Source organism: Marmota monax, unplaced genomic scaffold (genome assembly GCF_021218885.2).
Source record: "Marmota monax isolate L192 unplaced genomic scaffold, Marmota_monax_Labrador192_F-V1.1 WCK01_AAM20220418_F8-fsc00181, whole genome shotgun sequence".
Taxonomy (NCBI): domain Eukaryota; kingdom Metazoa; phylum Chordata; class Mammalia; order Rodentia; family Sciuridae; genus Marmota; species Marmota monax.
Window position 1 is genome coordinate 1,609,443 of NW_026694276.1, and position 12,891 is coordinate 1,622,333.

General features: G+C 40.4%; 1 protein-coding gene across 1 annotated transcript; it reads left to right on the plus strand.

The window, feature by feature from the left end:
• The first annotated feature begins 718 nt into the window (after positions 1-718).
• Positions 719-9,316, plus strand: Gnat2 (G protein subunit alpha transducin 2). The gene is made up of 8 exons (XM_046467283.2): positions 719-889; positions 2,843-2,885; positions 3,138-3,279; positions 4,198-4,355; positions 6,525-6,653; positions 6,896-7,025; positions 8,538-8,691; positions 9,126-9,316. The coding sequence occupies exons 1-8, from the start codon at positions 772-774 to the stop codon at positions 9,314-9,316; spliced, it is 1,065 nt and encodes a 354-aa protein (XP_046323239.1). The 5' UTR covers positions 719-771.
• Positions 9,317-12,891: the final 3,575 nt, after the last annotated feature.

The window sequence follows — 12,891 nt, forward strand, 5'->3', positions numbered from 1 at the left end:
GGCAAACAGATCGTTAAACATGAAGAGCTAAATGCTAAGAACAGAAACACAAGAGATGGGCCCACGCAAAAGAACAATGGTAGTATCTTCTTGGAGCAACAACCACTGGAAAAGCTGCATAAAAGTGTCCTAATCTATTCAATCTTTTCAATCCTGAACAAAAATTCTTTGCCAGAACCAGTCTGCTCTGATGCAAGAGTATATTTTGATTTATTGAGGCCCTTGAAACGAAGACCTTGTAATCTAGAGGCCCAGCATGAGGAATGCTTCCTACATTTGTGCCCCTAACCTATAGCTCTACAATACAAGTAATTCCAAGGGCGCAGGTGGCTTTCAGGAGACGAGATTCCCAAAAGGATGGAGGTGGGCATATTTCATTCCAAAGAGCTCCAGTACCTACCTGTACCCTTTCCTCCTGTGTCAGAATCTGAATCACTTCTCTCATTACAGAACGTTTGATTGAGTCTTTGCCCTTTGCTTATTGGCAAAGCTCTTAATTGGCTTGACCCATCACATTGCTAGACATAAAGACTACAATCCCTAGACTAAGACGAAGGTGTCCAGTTGGGGTAGGGAGTCTCAACCAGGGGAGGCAGGGTACAACAACCTATAGCCCGGCTGTTACCCAGCCACATGTAAATCAATTTAGGGAAGCAAGAGATCGATACTCCATCTGGACTTAGTTTTTCCTTTTCTTCCATCTCACATATAGGAAAGTTTACAGGAGAAGCCTAGAAGCCTAAGGACGTAGCTGAGGAGGGAACAGCAGAGATGGGGAGTGGAGCCAGTACTGAGGACAAAGAACTGGCCAAGAGGTCCAAGGAGCTAGAAAAGAAGCTGCAGGAGGATGCTGACAAGGAAGCAAAGACTGTCAAGCTGCTATTGCTGGGTGAGTGAGAGGCAAAGAAGAGCCAGAGAAGGGGAAGGTAATGCTTCTTCCTGTTTTCCTGGAGGGTGTTTCAGCCCACCCCAAGGGAGGAGGGAGGGCAGGCCAGTTTCCCTCTTCCCTATCCAGTCTCAAGCTAGGAGTTAGGGAGCTCTAGGGCCATTTATGTGAAGTCTATATAGCCACTCCAAGGGAACCCAGGATGCCAAAGCTACTGGAATTTTTCTCTTCTTCCTTGAACTAGTAATAATCCAAGAGTGAGGTTAAACCCACCATCTCCAAATGTAGCACCTCACTTCGATTTTGCAAATCCAAGAACCCTAACCTTGCAGACACTTACCCAATCTGCAGTGAGAGAACTCTGGTCCAAAGAATCAGACAGGACCTTCCCTTACCAATGGATTCAGCAGTTCTGCCATACAATTCTCCTACATAGTCCCAGGCATAGATCCACTGGTTCTTGCCAAGTACATTGGTTCCTTCTGGCTTTCAGTAAAAATTTTGGAAGTAGGGAATCCTGATGTGGGAGGAATGGGATCTTTATCCAAATAAGTCCCCTCCTGTTTTCTATTAGGTAACTGCCTCTAAAACCCCTGACAGATGGGAGGTTCATCAACTTGATGAGCTCCTAAGCAGATCACTGGTCTGTACTGAGAAAATAAAAGCATCTCAGTGGGTCAGTCAGGGAAATTGTTCATGACCATAAATAGAACCAAGACAAGAAAATTTGACAACAGGCTTAAGGAAAAAAACAAACAAAACAAAAAAGCACCAGTAGTACCACAGGAGTAGGCTAGCTAGAGCAAGTGGGGCCTGGATACCTGGGCTGGGTTTCCAAGCTCATAAGGAGCCTGGGAATTGAAGCAGAAGCTAAAGCATGTCCTTTTCTCAGCCTACTGTGGCACAGCTTAAGGACACACTAGAGGAGCATCTCTATAAGCTCAACCCAGGTTCCGAGAAGCTCAGAAGTTACACAAGGGGAAATGGAGGTGGTGGGGCCACTGAAAGACCTTTTAAGCTTAAAGCAAATTCTAGGTTCAGAATAAGCAGCTTAGAGGGAACCAGCACAAGCTAAGTGGTAGGAGGTTGAGGGATCAGGGTAGCATGGAGTAAAGGAGGGTCAAAGGGAATGTGAATTTTTTGTGTGTGGTACTGGGGATTGAACCCAGGGCCTTATGCATGCAAGGCAAGAACTCTACCAACTAAGCTATATCCCCAGCCCGGAATGTGAATTTTTTTTAATATTTATTTTTTATTTGTAGTTGAGCACAATACCTTTATTTCATTTATTTTTTTAATGTGGTGCTGAGGATCTAACCCTGGGCCCCACACGTGCTAGGTGAGCACTCTACCGCTGAGCCACAATCCCAGCCCAGAAGGTGAATTTTTGAAGTGGAAAGAGAAGAGAGCATTAGGATATTTTAGTCAATAAAGGGAACCATAGAGAAAAAAATATTCCAGTAAAGAGGCCCAGCTTTCTCCAATCCTACCCAAGATTACTCACCTGAGTCAAAAACAGTGAAAAAATGTGTCCAAGGAATTCTTCTGAATCAATTAGTGTTTTTCAATGGGAGGGTTTTGACCCTCAGGAGACATTTGGGGAGTATCTGGAGACACTTTTGGTTGTCACAACTAAAGAGTGGGATGCTGCTGATCTGTAGTGAGTAGAGGCTAGGAGTGCTGCTAAATATCCTGCAATGCACAGGGCAGTACCGACTAAAAGAAAATCTACCCCAAAAGGTAAATAAGTGCTGAAGTTGAGAAATTCTGCTCTCAACCCAGGGCAAATGGCCTGAGCTCAAGGAGACAGAAATTGAGGGCAGCAATCATTCCTCTAACAAGTTCTCCCCTTACAAGGCTCCCAAGCAAGCAATGGCTCTGACTCCTCACAGACCATCTACTGGAATGTTGGGGAGAACTGGTGGAAACTGGAAGCATAAGCATTTCTCCTTCCAGGTGCTGGGGAGTCAGGAAAGAGCACTATCGTCAAGCAGATGAAGTGAGTAGGAACAAAGCCCCAAAGGACTGTGGTTGGGGGAAGTACTCAGTGGAACCAATGGAGGTACTCAAGAGTGAAAGGCTCTTCAGCCTCATGGAAACTGAGTATAAAAACCTGATTCCCACTCTGCACTTTGGGATAGCAGAACTAGAGAGATGGGGTTCTTATGACCTTTTAAGTCCCCCTAGATTCCCAATCCCTTAGGTCTGGTTATTTAGATTCATCTAAAAGCTGGGTGTCTGCCCCTTGAAGGATCATTCACCAGGATGGGTATACACCAGAAGAATGCCTGGAGTTCAAGACTGTCATCTATGGGAATGTGTTACAGTCCATCCTGGCTATCATCCGGGCTATGTCCACACTGGGCATTGACTATGCTGAACCAAGCCGCGCGGTACGTGATTAATCTTATGTGGTTAAGGGTGGAAGCAAGAAAGGCTAATGAAAAAAAGAAAAAAAAAAAGCGTGCACACACACACACACACACGCACAAAAAAAAAAAAAGACCAACAAACAATGAGGGAAATTGGGTAAGAAAAAAAAACTTGTTTAACTAAAATCCCATATGCCAAGTTTTAAATCCTAGTCCAGAGAAGTAAGCAAACCTCACTTTTATATTTACAAAACTGTTCTCAGCTTCTCCCCACCCCTACCTTTTTTTTTTTCTTTTGGTACCAGGGATTGAACTCAGGGGTACTCAATCACTGAGCCACATCCCCCCCTTTCTTGTATTTTATTTAGAGACAGGGTTTCACTGAGTTGCTTAGTAACTCTGTTGCTGAGGCTGGCTTTGAACTCTCAATCCTCCTGGCTCAGCCTTCCGAGTTGCTGGGATTTACAAGTATGCACCACTGTGCCCGGCTTCTTCTCCCTTTTTGTCTTATTTTACCATTTAAATTGCTCTTCTTGCCCTAGTCATAAAACTTTTAGAAGCTAAACCCCTAGTTCTAGTATGAGCCTTTTCCTAAACCATTGAAAAAGCAAAGGCCTCTCTTCCATCTTATTTCATGGTCAATGTAGCCTTTAAACTTCCAATCTCCCTACAGTAAAGGACACACATTTTGTGGCAGTCCACTTTCAGACTAAGGATAGAAGCTGGGAATAACAGAGAAGAAGCACCTGTGATCTCAGATCCTATAGGCATCCCAGGGCTGGATATATTGCCCACTCTACATCTGAGCACACTTAAAGTGTGCTTTAACTGGAGACTGCCACATTTAACCACTGGTAGCAATGCAAAATGCTTTCCATTCAGCAGTGTTCCTAGAAAGCCATTGCTCATATCATTCTCAGCCAGGTTTCTGTGTTACAGGATGATGGGCGACAGCTCAATAACCTGGCCGACTCCATTGAGGAGGGGACCATGCCTCCTGAGCTGGTGGAGGTCATCAGAAAGTTGTGGAAGGATGGTGGAGTTCAAGCTTGCTTCGAAAGAGCTGCAGAATATCAGCTCAATGATTCAGCATCCTAGTAAGATTCTGACTGGGGAGGCGGCGGGATGATGCTTAGGCAATCTTCCAGGATTGCCTTAAATTTCTGGCATAGAAAGCTGGAGACCCACACAATAAACTTAATGCCACACAGGTACCTGCCAGTTCCCACCACTCTGCATTACCACACATGGCTACAAAGCAGAAGAGACAAAATTCAAAACAGAGGTGCTCTGCCTAGCAGCCCTCAGCTCCGTTCTTTTAAGTTGAACACTTAGCCTCTTCCTTCAGAATCAAAAGATAGCCCTGTGGTTCTGCCACACACTCTCTCAGGAGACATGTAATGCATTGAAGGCTCTTTCAGGGTTGATTTTTCAAGTTGGTTTACTCAGGCTCTACTGGATAACCAAGCAGGAATCAAAGTTTCCTTCACCATAGCATCTATGTCAGAATATTAGGGCAGGGGACTCAGAAACCACCAGGGCAAACCAAAAGAAGGTGATCAGGAATCATAGACTAGCAACTTTGCAAAGCTGCTTCCAAAAGACACAGACAGAGACTGAGTTATCAAGTGTGTCTGTAACAGGAGATGTCATAGATGGGCATGAATTTTGCAATTAAACAGACCTGCATTAAATTCCTGTTTGGATCATTTACTCTCTCTAGATTGCTCCCTTTCCAAGGCACAGTCCCTGCTAGATGTGCCATGTGTACTGTCTTGAGATCCTTTACACATCTACACGATAAGCCTTCAGGTAGATAATACTTTTTACTAGTACTAGTTTATAATCGAAAAACCATTTCAGCGAGGTCATATATGTAACTATCAGAGGCTAGATTTGCATTCAGTTCAGCTTGACCACAAAGCTTTCTTACAGCATACCACAAAGTCTTTTGATCTCAGGCAAGTTATTTAACTCTTTAAATTTTCCCTTTAATCATAAAATGGGAATATGCATCTTGAAGGTGTATGAGGTTCAATGAGAATTTTAATGTTAAAATACCTGGCATACATTAGGCATTAGTGTTAATTTTCGTTCCGTTTATCTCAGTCATTTCATTTCACATCTGCCTTCTTCCTATCTTTTCTTTTCTTTTTGTTTTTGGTACTGGGGATTGAACTCAGAGGCACTCAACCACTGAGCCACATCCCCAAACCTGTTTTGTATTTTATTTAGGGACGGGGTCTCCCTAAGTTGCTTAGGGCCTTGCTTAGTGGCTAGGGATGACTTTGAACTTTTGATCCTTCTGTCTCAGCCTCCTGAGCCACTGGGAATACAGGCATGCTCCACTGCACCAAGCTTCCTATCCTTTTTAAAAAACTCTTACTTTTCATGCCAATTTTCAAAGATATACAAAAGTGGACTAAAATAATGAATCACCTAGTTCCAATAGTTAATTCATGGCCAACTCTTTTAATTTACCCCTACACTCAGTTACTTATTTTTGCAGCACTGGGGATTGAATCCAGAAGTTCTCCAAGCTATATCCCCAGCCCTTTTTTGAGACAGAGTCTATTGAAATCGCCCAGGCTGACCTCAAATTTGTAATCCTTCTCCCTCATCCTCCTGAGTAGTTGGGGTAATAGGTGTGTGCCACTGCACCTGGCTTCACTACATTATTTTAAGGCAAATCTCAGATATCATTTCATCCTATAAACTATTTCTAAAATATAAGGATTTTTTTAAAAAGAAAAGCACAATATCATCATCACAATATTTAATAATACCTTAATATAATTAATATCCAAATCAGTGTTCAATTTTCCCCTATTAGCTCAAATGATTTTCCCCCAATGTGATTCAGGATGAAGTCTATGTATTGCCTTCATGTCTTGGGTCTCTAGTTTCTTTCAGTCTACTCTTGCCTCATGATGGAACTCTGGTCACCCCATTTAAACCAGTCAATCTCATTCAGTCTAGAAAAGCTTGCACTCATGCAAAAATCCAAGGATAACTTAATCTGATTTGACTTAAATTGGATGGAACTCCTGCCTCAAATGGGCAGTCCCTTAGCCCATTGCTTACTTTTTTTTTTTTTTTGAAGGACACATAATGGTTTGAAAGAAAGAATCCTAGATTTAATTATATGGATTCCAGTTCTGTTTCTATCACCATATTACTTGTGTGACTGTGGGCAAGATGCTTTACGTTTCTTCACCTTGGTTGTGGAGAATGTAATGTCATCAATACAAACTACTTTTCTCTAGCTACCTGAACCAACTGGACAGGATTACAGACCCGGACTACATTCCTAATGAGCAAGATGTTTTGAGATCTAGAGTGAAAACTACAGGCATTATTGAAACCAAGTTTTCTGTCAAAGACTTGAATTTCAGGTGAGTACATGATTCCCTGGGGCATCTCAGACACACACATGTAATCCTAAAAAGGGACATGGGCATGCTTCTAGGCCTTTGCTGAAACCCAATCTAAATTACTGTCCTACTTCTTTCCCTTTTCCTTTCCACTTCTCATTTTGCTGCTAACTGACCCCAAAGTAGCCACTTTGGGGGATTAACACCAAAGGCATGTGGATCATATTCTGGGCATACCTATGAACATCTGATTTCTCCCACAGGATGTTTGATGTGGGAGGGCAGAGATCTGAGAGAAAGAAGTGGATCCACTGCTTTGAGGGCGTCACCTGCATCATCTTCTGTGCAGCGCTCAGTGCCTACGACATGGTACTGGTGGAAGATGATGAAGTGGTAAGTGACCTTTCAACCAGCTTTAGTAGGACAAATTTTTTGCCGTAACCCTTTCTTTAAGCTTGTGTCATCCCAATGCCCCAAACTGAGTGACTTCAGGGAACTCTAACAATCTAGCTGACCTCTAGCAGACCAATGAATGTCTCATGTAAGCAATTCTAAAATACCTCTTCTGCAGGTTCTAGGTTAGTACTTTAGAGCTCTAGATTTACTAAGAATGAGGATTGTCTCAGATTAGACATCAAAGTATTACTTAACTATCACAAAGCTCACCAGAGGATTTCAGTATTTTTTTTAAAAAACAAGGTAAGGAGTATAAATCTCCCAGATAGAGATGTTGAGCTACTAACCTCACTTCAGAAGCCTAGAAATGTACTGTGTATCAACAGAAGTAAGGCGACACTAGCAGACCGGGCTTCTCACTTGCCAAATTAACTGACAGCTGGGGAACCACCTGAGGTGGTTCCCTTCAACCTGTGAAGTTCTGTAAGGGTACTGCAGGACAAGTATCAGACCCTGGGCAGTTACATTCTCTGAGTATAAGACAGATAAAGGATGTCAAAGGTGTTGAAAACACTAATTTCACATAAACATCTACTTCACAAATGGAAGCCAGCAACCTACTCATTGAAAACATTCTATCCTCCTATTCCTCACTTCAGCTTCAGCTCTTTTCCATTCCCCTTAAAAGCTCAAGTTCACATTAGAACACTCTACCACTTCAGCCAAAATGTTTTACACTATTCAGTTTCCAACATCTCTTCTATCTTTAACCTTGATTTCTGAGGTTTTTAAAGAATTTTGTAGGAGTAGTAAAAGTGAGATAACGCTACAAATTTTATCTTTCTTGCTTTATTAGATGACTGAGCTCAAGTCAGGTATCAACCTACTTCAGGTCCCTAAAGGCCTGTCTCCTACAGGCAGGCTAGTATGGGCAATCTGCAGACTCTGCACATATATAGCACCACTTCTCACTCTTTCAGATTAGCAATCACAGAAGGAAACAAAAAGAGCAGAAGTGCTTGTGGTGTGCATTGGGAAGTTCTCTAGCCTTCATCATATGGCACTAGATCCAAAGTATACCCGTCATGTTCCTGTCCAAACTTGAGATCTAGGACCCTATTATTGGCAGTATTTGTGGATGTTGAAGTCCTTGCTGGTATCCTGGCTGCCAAAGAGGTGCATAACATTTATTGTATACCTATATGCTAGCCACTATACAGATACCATTATATATGCCCTCATTTAACTTTCATGATAACAGTATAAGGGAACTGAGACTCAAGAGAAACTCAATAATTTCCCCAAGTTATACAGCTATTAAAATGACAGAAATGAGGTTAGAAGGAACCCAGATATGTTGGCTTTACTCCACATTAAAAAGAGAAAAATTATTCCCATATCTATCCTTTTACATTTCGAGTACTGGTTATCTAAGGGCAACAAAAATGAAAGCAAACAACCAACTTATAAACCCAATCTGATATTTTCAATGGTGTTTCCTCTTACTAGAATCGTATGCATGAGTCTTTGCATCTGTTCAACAGCATATGTAACCACAAGTTCTTTGCGGCTACTTCCATTGTGCTCTTTCTCAACAAGAAAGATCTTTTTGAGGAAAAAATCAAGAAAGTCCATCTCAGTATTTGTTTTCCAGAGTATGAAGGTAAGTGTCAAGGGCTCCAGACAACAGTGATACCTTTTTGTAGTAACTAGCAACTAACTGCCTCATTCCCTATGCTAAGGAGATATAAAGGATCTTGTCTCAGGGGAAGCTTGGGCGTTTAGTTAGAGGTTTAAAATAAAGATGTGTCTGGAATACAGCAAATTTTAGATGCATGAGAGCTACTGACTGTTCAAAGGATTCCTACTAGAAACCAAAGGTAGAGACACAGAGATACTTCCCTCCTCAATTTCCTTGGTCTACTCAAGTGAGAAACACTGGATGACAATAGGCTGAACCCCTGTTCCAAAAACAGGCCCCCAACTGTATTTGTCTAATACAACATTTTAAGGATCAAGTTGGCCACCTAAAAAGTGAACAAGCAACAGACAAGGATTTATTCAGCCCACTTCTTTACTATTTTTCTGGAAAACCAGGGAACAACTCCTTTGAGGATGCGGGGAATTATATCAAGAACCAGTTCCTTGACCTCAATATGCGAAAAGATGTCAAAGAAATCTACAGTCACATGACCTGTGCTACAGATACACAGAATGTCAAATTTGTGTTTGATGCAGTTACAGATATCATCATCAAAGAAAACCTCAAGGACTGTGGGCTCTTCTAATCTTCACCAGTCCTCAGGTAAACAGGCTTGGAATCTAGGTAATTTCAAGCAGAAAATTATGGGTCAAAATACTATAACATGAAAAATGAATCCATTCTCCAATGGATATGGAGAATGATGCGGAGTTACAACAGTATCTTGCATCATCTTTTTCAAGTGGGATAGCTGGTGCAGTTTAAAGAGTGCAAGGCTAGGACTCATAACATCCAGGTTTCAGTACTGACTCTACTTAATACAAGAATTGATTACTATGAACTCTTCGTTTCTCTAGGCTTCAAATCTCTCATCTATAAAAAGAAGCTAACTTCGCAACCTATTTCACAGGGTTATTCTGAGCAGCACAAACATTAACTGAAGGGAAGGCACATAAAACATGCTATGGTTAATCACAAAAAGCAAGCCCATATAAATCTGAAAAATTTGTGAAATTCACCATCTGGCTTTTAAAATAAACTATCTCAACAAACTCTACCCCAAGTAAAACAGCAAGCCTTCCCTACAGTCCACCAAAAAACTATTTAATACAAAACTTGAATAAATCTACCAGCCCCTTTTTACTAATAGATTTCTATGTGCCTTAGCTCAAAGATACAGATCGCTGGGTAAGAAATGTGAGGTTTTTAGTTTCTAAGGCACACATCCAAAAATGATTATCTTTAATAAGCACAGCTTATCTCTCTGCCCTCAGGCTGCCAAAAAGACCGTTTCCTATATCTCTATTAATGACTGTTCAGCTATATAAGATACTTTATGACTAAACTTGGAGGACATCAACATACTCCCACTTAAGAGGATTTTATTGCTGCCATTTCTCTATCATAGAATTTAGAAGTGAGCAATTTTTAATTTCTCATTTCAACTGCTGCATGTTTCAGGAGAACAAAAAGGCAGCTGAACTTGCTTTAGGCACTGGAAATCTTTGCTGTTAGGTTCATGTGATACTGGCTGAGAACAATATTTCCCCAAACCCACCAAGGAGTAAATTATTCCTTTGAACTCCTTTGAGAGGAAACAAAGCTTGCATTTATCTTGACAGGAGGTGGTGAAGTCAAGTATAGATTTAGCATTTACAACTCCTAGTGAGAAAAGCTCTTGGCAACCAAGATTTAACATATAAAAGAAAGAGTCAATTAAATGAAAATCTGCTCTGTGCCAGAAACACCCATTCACACTTAGGCTGCTACTATCAATATTAATACTAGAGAGGCATATAAGGCTTGATATACAATGAAGAATAAATCTGCAGCTGTTAAAATTGAATCCAATTAAGTCTTTCTAATTTCCTTTAAAAACAACTCATGAGGGAAATTACGGGAAAAACTAATCTGGCCATATCTACTGACAATTAAAAAACTTAAGCAAGGATTTTGAGTCTGTTTTGTTATTATGGATCCCTCTGGCAGTTATGATGAAACCTATGGACCTCTTAACAGAATATATTTTGTTTGTTTGTTTGAAATGAGGTCTCTCTATGTTGCCCAGGCTGGCCTCCCACTCATTGGCTCAAATGATTATTCTGCCTCAGCCTCCTAAGTAGCTGAGACTACATATATGAGCCATAGCACCCAGCTCAGAGTATTTTTAAATACATAAAACACTGAGAATTACAAAAGAAACTAACATACTAAATACAGTCTATGTATAGAATCCCTGGATCTCTGAAGCCTCAGGTTAAAGAACCCTTAACTATGATCTTGTCTATTCAGGCCCACAATGCCATTTGTTCCATTTCTATAGAGTATGGTCGCAGATTTTCATTTTAATTGTGCCAGCCTGTTAGCTGCTTCTTCTCTCTTTTTTTTTTTATTTTCTTAGTTGTAGCTGGAAACAAATTTCATTTATTTATTTTTACGTGGTGCTGAGGATCAAACCCAGTGTCTTATGCACGCAAGGCAAGTGCTCTACCACTGTGCTCAACCCCAGCCCCAGCTGCTTCTTATTAGCTTTTCCTTCATCCTTGAATCTATGAATAGATTATGAGTCAAATTACAGAAGTCTCAACCAGGTTGCTTGGTTATTAATATTCATATAGAACCTTCTCTCCAATACCAGTATGGAAGCTGAGCCAGAAGAACAAGTCTTCTGGAAGAACAATTAAAGCACCTCTTGCAGAACAAAACAGGATTGTTATTTTAGTTCTCTTTTCTGACAGATATTCAAACTTTTAACTGCTTTATAAACAAATTCACATAAGTTATTATCAAAAAGTGGAGGATGGGGGAGAAAGAGCAGTTCTTAAAGCAAGAGTCCCACAACTGTTGACAGGATCTGGTTACATTTATCTTAGAATGTTTTCTTTCTTTTTCTTTTTTTTTCTAAAGAGAGAGAGGGAGGGAGGGAGGGAGGGAGGGAGAGAGAGAGAGAATTTTAATATTTATTTTTTGGTTTTTGGCGGACACAACATCTTTGTTTGTATGTGGTGCTGAGGATCGAACCTGGGCCGCACGCATGCCAGGCGAGCGCGCTACCACTTGAGCCACATCCCCAGCCCTTCTTAGAATGTTTTCAAGTTAAAACTACTTTAATGAGTATACACAAAATAAAATTTTGCTGCTCTGGGCACCCCCCTTCACCTATACTTTAAAACCAAGTAAAACAAAAAGTCTGAAACTCCTGGCCCAGAATGGGCTCTCCTCCAAGTAAAGGTAAGAGGGCTTCTTCAATATTTTCAATAAGCTTCCCCAAACAAAGCAAATTAATCTCTTATCCCAGCTTAATTCATCAAGCCCAGACATCGTTCGCAAATCTTGTACTGTGTAAAACTGGAGAAAGTGCGTTTGTACTTCTACACAAATGGCTTATTTTTATCTCATGGACCCTTTGTGTGCATGAAAATTTTTTTTTCTTTTGCATAAAATGGCTATTAAGAAAGCTCAAATTAAATCTATGCCATTTAGTCTATCATTATTCTTCTTTTACCTCATTTTAAATTTACATTGTACAGTACTGAATTTTACATACCTTTCTTTACAAGCCATCTGAAATTATTTTCTGTAACAAACTCATAAACACAGATTCAACCCTATTTTCTTACACTGCAACCTTAATTCTTAGAATGCTAAAGTCAGAAGGAACTTAAAAAATATTCTGGGCCCATTATTAGCAATTTATAGGTATGAAGTTCAGGCCTGGAGAGGCAATGTGTCCTTATCAAGATCCACACTGCTAGCAAGTAGAACTTGAACTCTAATTGCTCTTCTGAATCCAAAGCAAGTGGTCCTTCTACAGACATTGCCATCAATAGCCTATCATATACTATAAAATCAATTTCCCATTCTTCTAAACTACTCTCAACAAAGTCTTGGTTAACTTTTAGTTACGCCACCTCCAAATCATTGATATTTAACAAAACCATCTGAAAACTAAGAAGTAGAGGTCCCAAAATGGAATATGAAATTAGTAAAAAAAAAAAAAAAAAAAAAAAAAAAATCACAAAAATATAAACAAATTAGTCTGTTGAAGGCATAATCTTCTGTTCATATCCTTAGAGGCAGACACCATAACATTCTTCCCTACCACAGACAATAATGACAATAAACCAAATATAAATTAGGCTACATTTCACATATATCTAA